The sequence below is a fragment of the Pseudopodoces humilis genome, chromosome 1 (genome assembly GCF_049639895.1).
Source record: "Pseudopodoces humilis isolate 2021_Gansu_Grassland_sample_001 chromosome 1, ASM4963989v1, whole genome shotgun sequence".
In the NCBI taxonomy this organism is placed as follows: domain Eukaryota; kingdom Metazoa; phylum Chordata; class Aves; order Passeriformes; family Paridae; genus Pseudopodoces; species Pseudopodoces humilis.
This window is the reverse complement of record NC_142200.1, coordinates 74,357,649-74,370,501: the sequence shown is the minus strand read 5'-3', so window position 1 is coordinate 74,370,501 and position 12,853 is coordinate 74,357,649. Positions and strand designations below refer to the sequence as shown.

At 39.2% G+C, this 12,853-nt stretch overlaps 1 protein-coding gene across 4 annotated transcripts in view; it reads right to left on the bottom strand.

The window, feature by feature from the left end:
* TRIO (trio Rho guanine nucleotide exchange factor) overlaps nucleotides 1-12,853 on the bottom strand; it is a 244,543-nt gene that overhangs the window by 165,469 nt on the left and 66,221 nt on the right. For all 4 annotated transcript variants that reach the window (XM_014261572.2, XM_005533046.3, XM_014261576.2 and 1 more), the window contains exons 2-5: nucleotides 10,661-10,735; nucleotides 5,192-5,306; nucleotides 1,659-1,851; nucleotides 520-1,032 (exon numbers count right to left, since the gene is read on the bottom strand). In XM_014261572.2, coding sequence (XP_014117047.1) covers nucleotides 520-1,032; nucleotides 1,659-1,851; nucleotides 5,192-5,306; nucleotides 10,661-10,735 — 896 coding nt within the window. The remainder of the gene's footprint in view (nucleotides 1-519; nucleotides 1,033-1,658; nucleotides 1,852-5,191; nucleotides 5,307-10,660; nucleotides 10,736-12,853) is intronic.

Here is a 12,853-nt window from a genome sequence, read left to right as displayed (position 1 = left end):
AAAATCACTCAGTTCTCTGTTAATGACATATGCACTGTCAGAAGAGATACATCAGTTTTTAGCCTGGGACTTCAAAAACTGCATCAATGAAGCAGTTTTCCATGTCAGCCTCTTCAGACTTTGTTGACTGCCTGTCACTCACTTCCCAAAGATCACTCAAAAGAAGACCAGTGTAGTCTGAAATCACCTGTATCTATAAAGTATACAGCATTCCTCTTTACTTGATGCATGGGAAAGCTGTCTGGAACAAATGCTTAACAAAATAAGCACTTTGAAGTCATCAGCAGTTAAAATTTTCTTTGGTAAGAGCTTCCTGTGTTCCTTACAGCTTAGAAGTACTATCCCATGCCCTTTACTCCAGAAGACCCTGAGTGCCTCTCAATCAGGAAGTCTCTTATTTCTCATTAAAAGGCTAGTGATTAACTTCAAAGACAAAAATTACTATTTTCGGTTACCCTTGGTACTTCTTTCAAGTCCGTCAAGTATTGGCCATTTATAGTCTCCTCACTCAATCCTTACCTTTTCAGCATCCTGCTCAAACAGCCTGAGCTGAAAGCATTGGTCCAGTTTCAATTTCCGCACATGCCACATCTGATGCAGATGCTGCCGTGTTGAGTGCAGCCTGTCCAGCATGGTGGACACTTTGGGTAAAAGGTTCTGTAAGTCTGCATTCCCTGACCCAGAGTTCTTTTTGGGAAAGCTATCACTGCTCTGTATCCGCTGGAGCAGCTTTTGTCCTTCCACATCAAGGTCCTCAATAGGAGCCTTAATGACTTTCTTTTTTAATTGTGAATGCTCCTCTATCATATTGCGAGCACCTTCCAGGTCCTGAGGCATTTCCTTTTTTGACAATATATCTTGCAGTTCCTCCAGTCTGGACAGCATATGGGTTGCATTGCTAATGTAGTCCTCAAAGGCAACTCTGATTTCTATCCACTCCTCATGGTTGTACTCCAAACAGCCATCAAATTCTGGGGTTAGCTGAGAAGGATCAACTACTTTGGTAAGGCCTTCCAGAGACACCATATTTGTCTAAAAATTAAAAATGGAAAGAAAAAAATGAAATAAATTAATTTGAAATTGCTTTCAAGTTTTTACTTTTCTCTTTGTAAGAGTTGATTATTTTGCTCATGAAGGCCACACTACAATGTTTCTTACACATTTGACATATCAATTCTGATCAGCAGAAGACAGGAGGTCTTGCAGGTATTTTCCCATATTTCTTTCTTACCTCACTACATTTAAGACCAAAAGAAGCAACCACTTTTGATTAAGTTTTGACTTTGTGTATTGCAAAGTTGCAGGAGGATAAAAGCAAGGTTCATTCAGCTGATTTCCACTGGATTCTGGAGATATTCCAATTACCATAATGCAGACTTAAGATAAGAAAAAGACAAAACCTAAGTTTTTATCATTGGGGGGGAAAAACCTAATTCAGTCTTTCTTGAGCTTGCAAAAAGAATACAAACAACAATATGCACAATCACCTAGTCTAAGCACATGAAGAAAACCACATTCCTTCTAGCACCATTGATGTAAAGTATCTCTTGTTTCAGGCAGAATATAACTTTTCTGATAGTTTCCAAGGTGCTGATCATTAGTGATAACATTTAAAAACACAAAATAAATATAAATTTGTATACCATGGGGAAAATTACCTCAAACTCGAACTTAGAGCTGCCAAAGTTAGTCCTCTGTTTCTGCCAGAAATTGTCTGGCTTGATTATCAGTGCAACATGAATACAACATGGAAAGGATTCCTGTAAAATCTTCAGCAGAGGCTTTATGGAGTCCCATTTTGACCCACGCATATCTACAATGACGGTGAATCCTCGTTTACATACTTCCTCACTGCAGAAAACAGAAGGAAATGTTATCAAGCAAGTGTTTCAACTTCCAACACAGCACTCTACTGTACCACACTGCCTAATGAATGTGGTCTCCCTCAGGGTCTCACTGCTGACTAGCTGACCATATACAGAAGATCTCACAAACCTCTCAAGATGCTTCTTTCACCTCCATGCCAAAATCCTTGTGGGGGCTAGCTTTATATCTGTTGCTGATTTGATATTCTGCCGTTATCTTCACTTTCATTTTTACTGTTTATATTCATGATGATTCATCATCCAGTCTTGTTTCTCCCTCACCTAACACAGACAGTAAACCTACCATTTCCTAAAGCAGCAATATCTAATTCATTTACAATTGACTCTTCAGAACACAGAGACACTTACTTGACTGATGATAATATTCATGTCTTTCTAATGATTGAGGGGATCCTCTAAAAGACGGCAAATTGTTCTTACCTACCACTTTGCAACTTTTTCAAACTGTCTCAGAACCATTTTATCTGAGAGTTAGAGTCTGTAGAGGAAAAACACCCGTTTATCGACAATTGCTTTTGTAACAGGATCAATTTGTGAATAGCTAAAGGACAACACAGGTTGCATTGTTATGGTTGTGAAGAAAACCACATCAATCTGTTTCTACAAAATTTGAGCTCAATTTTGCTGTCCAAAAGTTGACAGACCTGGCACTCCCTCTGAAAATGAAAGATTTAATTTCTTTTCATCAATATCTTCCGTATGTTTAGTTCTTGCCACTGATCAAAAGTGACAATCACCACCACCATCAGAAACTCTTGATTTTCTTCCAGTAGAATTTTCTACATGACCTTGTAGTATGACTATAGGAATGAAAATATTTCAAAAACCAATGCATCATAGCCAACAGACTATCAAAAAAGGACAAAATGTCCATTGTTTGAATATGAGTCACTTTCAGGGATGTGACTAATTCAAATGCCATCCTAGAGTTCATGTGGTGAGGTTTTCAGAGCATCCAAGAGGCAGGGAAGCTTCTCTGGCATGTTTTACTCAGTCTTATTGGCCACATTGCAGAAAGATAGATTCTGGTATAGGAGATCTGGAAGAAGTACAATATGGGTTCCTCAGAGAGGGAAGGTTTTTTTAAGTTTGAAAAGTTTAAAGCTAGGGAAAAGAAGAGATAATAAACATCCCACAACATTTTAAAAAATTAGTTTATTGTGATAAATGCTGGCTCTCCCACTTGCCACAGGAATGCCAAAAATGGCAATGGCAGAAGCAAAATATATTAAAAGTAACTAGCTTGGCATACATGTAGGCTACAACATACAATATTCTCACCATGGTGAAGATGTTTTCTAAAATCATCATGGGATTCAGAAAAAAACAACTACTTAAAGATAGACAACAACAATTTATCTTAAAGATAGACCCATTACTGAAAGGTCAAATGACAGTAGGAGTGCTGCTCAGCCCATCCCTATCCCACCAAACCGAGGATGGCACAGGGAGTGCTTGCCACTGATTCACAAGGCATCTACTGAGGTGTCCGAAGTGGTCCCTCATTGTGTGATACAGTGTGGCTGTGTACATGGGGCCACACCATCTCACACAAGCTGAATCCCTTTTGGCCAAGGATTACAAGATTTGTTCTACGGAGCCACGATCATGTGTTGGTAAGCCTAAACTACACTTAAGTATCAGTCCCACTCTGTGGTGATGACATAAGTTTAGCTGTAATTTTAAATCAGATATTTTGTAAAATCAGTGAAATTGTGAGACTGAGTTGAGCTTTTAGATCTCTTGCCAAACAACTGACACCTGTGATCCTTCAGCCACATCAAGTAACACTACTGCAACAAATAACAGCCCAAAAGTTCGGGGATATTTATATCAGTTGGGACTTCTAATTAGCTAGAGTTGCATAATGAGTCTCTTAAACATGACTTGTATAAAAACAAGTCTTGCTTTTGATAAAGCTCCCTTTATTCTCAAAAATATGCCATGCTTAAGGAGTATAAAACATGCACTAACTTTCTTTTAATTTTAGATCTATTGATGCTGAACTAACATACACCTTTTGCCAGAGGGACTGTTTCTTGCCCTGATAATCTCTAAAAAAAATCTTGGACATATTTTGATGCATATTTTTCTATTAACTTCTCTAGCAACTTGAAGCATCTAAATGGCTAGAATACATCTCACCATTCAAATCAGAGCAAAAATTTCAAGCCTTCTTCCTGCTCTTTCTCTAAGTCCCCTGAGTCCCCCAGTTAACTTTTCAAAAAGGAGGCCATGTACACTCTCAGACACATGCCTTGAAGTTACTTTTATGAAACTGGCATTTGATTATGTCAAGTGGAGACTCTCTGTAAATTAGCACATTACACAAACATGGAAGATATTGCACTCAGGGATGTTGTCCAAGGAATTTTTTTCAACTCTAACAGCAACTGCTGCTTGTGGTCACAGACAAACATAGTCAAGCACAGTCAGCATTGCTCCAGCCTAAAACAAATGCTGGCAGGTTCCAAGATGGACCTAAAATCAGAGTCTTAGGATCACTTTTGTCCCCAACTTGATTACTACAGAAAGCAAAGTTCTATATGAAGGAACTTTTTTTAAATACATACAAAATATGTAACTTCTGTTAGAAGTATCTCATGTATACACATACTATATATATATACATACATACATACATATATATATATATATATATAGGAGCTTATATATGCCCACACACACACACTAGCACTGGATTTGGCTTCTGCCAATTTATTTAAACAACTCACTGCAATTCACAGGTTACATTGCTGATAATGCAATGCTATCAGTACTTTCACAGATCACTCCACAGGATTATCTGAGACAAGCTTTTTTGCTTTACAAGCAATTTCTCACACCCTTCTCCTGGTTATTTCCATGCTGTATCAGAACACTGAGATTTATCTAACACAAATAACAGTTAGGAGTCCTGTGCTGACCACACTCCACACAACACATATGGTGAATGATGACCAGCATGTTTCTAATTATTGATGTACTGAAAGCCTTTGAGTTGTATTTGCAGTCTTCAACAGTGACACCAATGTGGCATGGCAGTGCCCTTTCAAGAAACAAACTACTTCCAGCTAAAGCTTCTGCCAGCAGCTGCCCTTCTGCCAGTGGCTTTCCTTTTACAATGCGGAGTAATTATTTCTCTTCCAAAAAGCCATTTGAAAATAGCAAATGACAAAACTTGGTATTGATTTGCTCATGTTATTAACTCATTCAGTCTGCTAGTTTATGGGAGTACTAAAGCATAATCCATTTATTCTGTTATACAGCTTTTATATGTTAAAGATTAACATACGAATACTTACCTAGGAATACACGCTAGATATGAAATTAGTCTTCTAAGGTCTTCTTGCCGTATTCTGTCGTGATTACTACGAGCTGGAAATGTTAGAATGGGACCTCCACGTTTATCTCTGCCACCTGAAAAATTAAAAATGTTAGAAGATCCCACAGCGTAACATAAAATTCTTGTCTGCAGAGCTAGTCTTCAGCATCAACTTTAAAAAAAGTGGTTTCAACCTAAATGCCAACATTGTCTTTTTGAGACCAACTTAAGATTGAATTTTGGGAGTATTGATCAGCGTATTGCCACAATTCCTACAGTGAGAACGCAAATGCCAAAAAAATTGAAACAAAGAATAACCAGAGCATTGCTCTTACACATTACAGTCACCAAGTTTGACTGGTAGTGTGACATCTCCAGCAATGGCACTCTGTTACGTATTTAATTTTTGACTCAGCAATTGTACAGATTTAATTTAAATACAGAACTATGCTACTTTGTAGGCAAGAATTTAGATGATATGGCAGCAGAGAGCACAGCTGTGGGAGGTGTGCCCAGGTAGAGGAGCTCCTCTGCTTAGTGACATAGCTCAGGGAGGAGGTGAGTAGGTTGAAGACAGATGGATCACTGGCATAGGAGACTGCCTCCTGGAGGGAACAAAGGCCCACTGTGACAACTTCTTCAGGAAGCCTGCTGTCTCCCTGGGCCCAGGGTTAAAGATGTCATGAGAAATCTTCCTACCCTATGGCCCTTGGGAAAATCCATTATTATTAACCCATATTTCAGGGAGACAGCAAGAAATTGCAACAAGAAGCCCAAGGGCAATCAAGAGAGATGTGATTGAAGTCTATCCCTGAAAGCCTTGAGATGACTGGGGGGTCAGGAGCATGGGTAGTGCTTTCTCTGTGCTTCCTGTTGCAGAGAATGGTAAGGGAAGAAATGGGAAGAGCCATCAGATCAATACTGGGCTCGGAGCCTGGTGTTTCTGGGAGATTTTTGAGGTTTCTGATCATGGGTTGATTCACATGACACTGAGCCTGCTGGTGGCAGACAAGGTACACATGTCTCCAAGGAGGAAAAGGACCTTTGCACACAAATTATCAGGGCTCACCAAAAGAACTTTAAACTAGACTTGATAAAGCCATGCTCACTTTGATCAGCATGGGGGCAGCACACCAGTGTCTGAGGAATGGTGAACTAGCAAGGTCTTTTAGTCTGCCATCTCACAGGAGGTAGAAACAGAGATCCATGCAGCAGCCAAGATGTAAGAGATATTGATGTGTCAGAAAGCATGGAAGCACCTGAGAATGGTCATGTAGGAATTAGGGCTTCTTCCCCCCAAAAAAGTGACAGAATTAATAGCCAAAATGAAGTGCATCTACACCAATGCACATGGCTTGGGCAACAAACAGGAGGAGCTGGAAGCCATTAGGCATCAGGAAAACTGTGACACAGCCATCATGGAAACATGGTGGGATGATTTGCACAACTGAGGTGCTGCAACAGATGGCTGTAAACCCTTCAGAACAGGTAAGCAAGGAAGGAGAGTTGGCAAGGTAGCCCTAAATGTTAGGAGTGTTATGACTGTCTAGAGCTTAATGATGGTACCAAGAAAGTTGACTGTTTATGGGTATGAATAAAAAGGAAATTTGCAGATGATGGATTGATGGGCTGAGGTCAGTAATATGAGGTTGAACAAGGCCAAGTGCTGGGACCTGCACTTGGGTCACAGCAATCCCAGGCAGCGCTACAGGCTAGGGGAAGAAAGGCTGCAAATTTGCCTAGTGGAAAAGGACCTGGAGGTGCAGACTGACAGCACCTGAACAGGATCCAGAAGTGTGTCCAGGTGGCCAAGAAGGCCAAGGGCATCCTGGTCTGTATAAGCAAGTGTGGCCACCAGGACCAGGGCAGAGATTGTCCCCTGTCTTTGGCACTGGTGAGGGCACAACTCGAATACTCTGTCCAGTTCTGGGCCCAGTCATTACAAGGAGGACACTGAAGTGCTGAAGTGTGTCCAGGGAAGGGCAGCAAAGCTGCTGAAGGGTTTGGAGAACAAGGATTATGATAAGCCTCTGAGGGAGCTGGGATTGCCAGCTGGGAGCTGGGATTTAGCCTGGAGAAAAGGATGGTCAGGGGAGACCTTATTGCTCCCCTACGACTCCCTGAAAGGAGGCTGCAGTGGGGTTGAGTGTTGGTCTCTTCTACAAGGTAACAAGAGACAAGATGAGACGAAATGACCTCAAGCTGCACCAGAGAATGTTTAGATTGAATACTAGGAAAAATTTCTTCACTAAAAGACTTGTCAAGCATTGGACAACTGGTTGCCTCGGAAAGTTATTGAGTCACCACCCCTGGTGGCATTTAAAAGACATGTAGATGAAGCACTTGGGGACATGGTTAGTGGTGGACTTGGCAGTGCCAGGTTAAGGGCTGAACTCAATTATCTTAAAGGTCTTTTCCAACCTAAACAATCTTTGAATTCAATGATCAAATTACTATGAGAATTTAGTTGTATAATAGTTCACACTCAATATATAGATTGAGAAGATGGAAACTATTTAAGCATTCAATTTAATGCATTACTAACAATTAGTAACATTATCTTTATCCTGTTCTGATTTGCAGATTCCCAATTGTCAGTTTATAGTTTTTAATTTTAACAACACAGGACACTCTGAATCCACTTAATATATAAGGCAAAAAAATCTGACTTAAGTGGTTCCACTTAAATGCATTCATCTCAGTCACAAAACTGCCCGGACTTGCTGTAGTTGAATAGTAAAATATAATTTTGTATCAAACCCCTTGCTAGTGACAATAAAATGTTACTATTGCTAAACACCAAATTCAAGCCCAGTTAGATGCCTTTATCAACACATCTATAATAGCACAGATTCTTGCAAGCTAAATTTCACATACATGTTTTCAACCACAGATGTGTTTTCTCCTGTCCCATGGAAATGCAGAAAAACAGTACCTTCAGCCCAGAATTTTTCATTTCAAATCAGCTTCTCATTGTAATTCCATGTTGCTAAACAAAGTTTTTTTAAAAATCACTTAGAAAGGAAGACCAAGAGAAGATACATGTGAATATAGAAACAATAAATAAAACCAGTCACTCAAAAATTCATCACTATCCTCCAACACAGTCAGTGTGTGCTTGCCAGAGACACTAGGCCTGGCTGTCAAAGTCTCTAGAGGTTGTCTACACTGGACATGCTCCCTGTGAGACATGAAATGAAACTCGGAAGAGGCAAAAGCATCTTTGAATCTCTGTCAAGCTATAATGCCAGAAAGCAAAACTTAAAAGGAAATTCATATCTTTATCTTCCATGACCCTCTTAAGTGAGACAAAAGATGAAAAACAACATTGTTTCATTCTAATGGAGAAAGGGAAGTCTTGACCATCCTGACTCACTTGCCAAGCAGAGAGCTTCGAGGATTTTTACACAGCAAATGACAGGAGAAAAACAAGACAGAACCTGTAGGAGAAAGGAATGATAAATGACAAGACAGAGTCCAAGATGCCAGGCCCCTGCTGAGCTCCAAGGCTACCAAGCGTAGTTGAAAATCTGCTACAGCCCTTAATGTTCTCTCTCCTCATTACACCACAGGCCTTTAGATCTTAAAAATTTGCTTCAACAGGTAAGTGCCACTGACTCCAGCCCCCAGAAAAAGTAACTCAATTGCTTAGGGTGGATATTCTTTAAAAAGCAGTAGCTAGCAGGCAAAAGCATGAGCTGAATTGTCTTTAACACTCTCTAAGCATTTTAAGCAAATGCTTTGTTACGTGCAGTCACCTCAGACCAGTCCTCCAGGCCTTTCCCACACTGCAGCTCCTGTATCATGCAGTTTTTCAATATGGCATTTTTGTGTCATTCTGGACGCCACTTCAGTTGGCTCCAGCTCTGTTTATGTTACAGAAAATGGTGCTTAAATTTCTGTTAAATCATATCCTGAAACTTCTGTACATCAGGGACAAACTCTGTCATGCAAACTCCAGGCCTAAATGAGTAATAAATTAATACAGCCTTGATTTTAGATTGAAAGAACTTCGCTATCTAGTCTTAAACCAGGTAGCAAAATTGCAAATAATAATAAAAAAAAAGTCCATAAGACTTGGAGTTTTTTTATCAGCTCTAAAAACAGCTTTCTTAGGCCTTTTACAATAACTAACTCTCATTTCCTTTGTTCCTGATGCTCTTGTCTCATACAGAAACAGGAAAATTAAAAGCAACAATGCATGAGGCATCAGTGGGAATTTCCTGTCTTGCAATAGTCTTTATCCAACTCAACCCCTTATTAATCTTTGTTTAACAGAAACAGATTATGCTACTATTGCTTTCATCAGTAAGACTTCCATTTTAATCCACTTCCTTTAATATACCACCCCACTATCGAGATATTCTGTTTGTGCCAAACAGAATCAAACAAAATTCTGCAAACATCTACCCAATCAAATCACATGAGTTGTATAACATACATTATTTCTGTTTAATGCACATCACTAATGGCAGTATTCTCAGTGGTCTCCAAATGGCACTAAAATCCAACAGGCTGAGTAATGCAGATTTTTTGAGAAATGCCTTTTTACCTAGTTACAAAGTACTCCTGTAAAGAAAGCTAAACAGTTGGTTTTTATGGCAAGACAAGTTACCAAGGGCTATTTCCTTATATGAAACCTAGACAACTGTACCTTATAAGAAAACACTCTCCTTGCTTAGGTATGTGCACTGTCGTCTAAATCATTTGACACTAAGATTAAGGCCAAGAGAATGATGGGTGTTTAATTCCAAAAGAAAGTCACACCAAAATGCAGTTTACAAAAATAAGCATCTCAGCCCATCATTCCATAAAGTAAAGGTACTTATGAAATTATAGACTATGTTGTGATAGTAACTCATATAAATCCCACCTTTAAATTCTCCTGCTATTCCTCATTCAGTAGACAACCAAATTCAATGTGTATTATGCTGAACTACCTACAATTACATGCTAAGTCAGTTCAACAAGAAAATACTGTGTGTACTTCAAAAGACAGGCAATTGAAGTTCACTTCTGCAATAGACATATTTCTCCAGAATATGCTGCAGATGAACCAGTAACAAATTTTTCATCTCTGTAAAATTCCCTATCAGAAGAACCAGAAATAAGAAATGGAATATGACTTTGATACAGCAGGTTCTAAGTTGCTGTAAATAATGATGTGCAGGCCAGGGAGAATGCAGGACTTACATGACCAAGACAACAACTAGCAATGTTCATGTTCAAGAAAACAAATACCTCCTTTATTATGCCTTTTGAAATGCATATGTCATGTTTAGGATATACCACGGGAATCAGTGCTGCCCGAGCACTCCATGTATTTTGCAAAGTATTTAAATTTAATTAAAATTTAAAGTATTTAGATTTTAATTTAAAGTATTTGAAATACCATTTTACATGCTACTAACAAAACCCTTGGGCATTCTACAAGAGAAAATAACTGTACCTGAAAGGTATGCAACTTTTTCCTTTAAAATTGGCAATACTTCCATAGCCTTCATTTCATCATTTTTGCGAAACCCTGACAAAAAGAAAAAGACAAGATGATTAGTCAAGAATTCAGACAAGTTCAGTTTCTACATTTAATGTATGCCCTGAAAAACATTTACCTTTGGAATACATTCTGAATGTTATGGTTACAGGGATTAAGATAATCTTACAATATAAAGTCTGGCAAAAAAAAAACCCTAAACTTTAAAAATATATTAATGGACAAGTCATCACTTTGACCAGCTTAACACAAATAGCATGGCCTGTTAGCAAGCCTCAGTAGAAAACAAGATACAAGAATTAGCCTTTTTCATCAGTAAAATAGAAACGTCTAATTCAATAAAAACTATCATATGGATCCTGTGGATTTTAGGCATTCCAAATCCCACTTTCTTTCTTTCTTTTCTTTTTTTCCCAGAAGGGAGGAAGAGTATCAAGCTATTGGAGTAGGTATGCTGAGAATAATTACAGTAAAAAAAGAAACAAATCCCAAACCAAAGCCCCACCCCCAAACCCCACAACAACGAAGACAAACAAACAAAACCACCCAAAAAAAAAACCCACCAAAAAAAAATCGACCCACCCAAATAAACACGAAAAGACCCACCAAAAATCCCCAACACTATTTACATATAACTTTTCTTAAAGTCACTTCTGTAAGCAGAATTTTTTTCTGCTGGCTGTCAGAAGCAGCATTTTGCAAATGAGAGGACATTTTATCGTACTAACTCTGTACATACAAGGAGTATGAAGCAGTGCCCAAGGTGGGTGATTACAGTCAATGCTGCTAAGCAGCAGATCACCAGCTTGCTCCTCCCTCTCTGCTTCCTATTTCTACTACTCCAATTTTGTGGCCAAATTCTAAAGTTCTTCCTTCTTTGACAAGGAAGATTTAGGAAGCATTCTTTTACTTTATATTTCACCTGTGCAATACAGAACTGGTCATGTTTATCTTACCTGTTCATCTTACAGGAAGAACTGAGTGCCACATCTTCACCTAACTTATCTGTACAACCCTTCCTGGTCTGCTTGGATTCATGTGTTGTTTAAAATAATCCCATATCCAAGAAAGTACCTCTGCTGGACTAAGTGGGAAGCACATTGCTTCTCTGTAACTACTGAAGCACCAAAGTGCTGTTAAGACTCTTCTTCCTCAAAAACATCTAAATGCTTTGCATACTTTGGTTTCAGATTCTGAGCTTAAATGAAAAAGCTGAGCATTTCTAAACTAAAACTTGAAGGTATCAAGTCGTGTCAATAAATAACATAAGACCTATACTTAAGGGAATCATATATGTCAATTACATCACAGGTTTTCTACTTGAGACAGCAGTACTGAAACTTCTGTGTCACTACAGCATCTAGTTATGGGCATTACCCTTCAAAACAGACCCAGGATGCACAATGCACAACACCCAAGGGACAAAGACGGTCAGGTGTTTGCATGTCATCATCTATGCATCTGTTTCACCTGAAGAACTGCAGGAAGACGTGGTGGCAGTCCTCAGAACACATAAAGCCTATTGGTGACAAAAGCTTGCTAGAATTACAGCAAGAGGTTTATTAGATGGCTGGAAATTTTGCAAAGGAAAGAACAGCACATAGGATTGCCTGCGGAAGACTATGGCATATCCATGACTGGGGATTTTTAAGACAAATATCTGTCAGCAATGGGTCTGTCAGCAAGGGGAAATTCAGACAAATGTCTGTCAGCAACGGGTCCCTCAAGTTCACCATAACTGAAGTGTTTGACCAGGGCATTGTCTCAGCACTCACAGAATGCAAACAAAAGAAAGAAAAGCAAATCAACCACCAGCCAGATGGAAGTTCCCTGGCTAGTTCCTTGTTTTAACATGAACACCACAGACCAAAAACAAACCCAAAATTCAGTACACATTCTCAGAAAGTCCAGACCAGGAAAACTGGTTCCTTGAGTAACCACATAGCATGGAGGGTTTCTACATGGTGAACAGTATTTTGCAATTACACAGCAACTCCAGACTGGCAAAGCAGTGCAGGGTTTACTTTCATGTTTGCGCTTAGGCTCTCAAGAGTCTAAGACACAGCCAAAGGAACCTCCTGCATTATTACTCCTCCAGAGAACTGGCTATGGGTTATCAGCCTTTTACTGAAACTGCATATGGTTTTG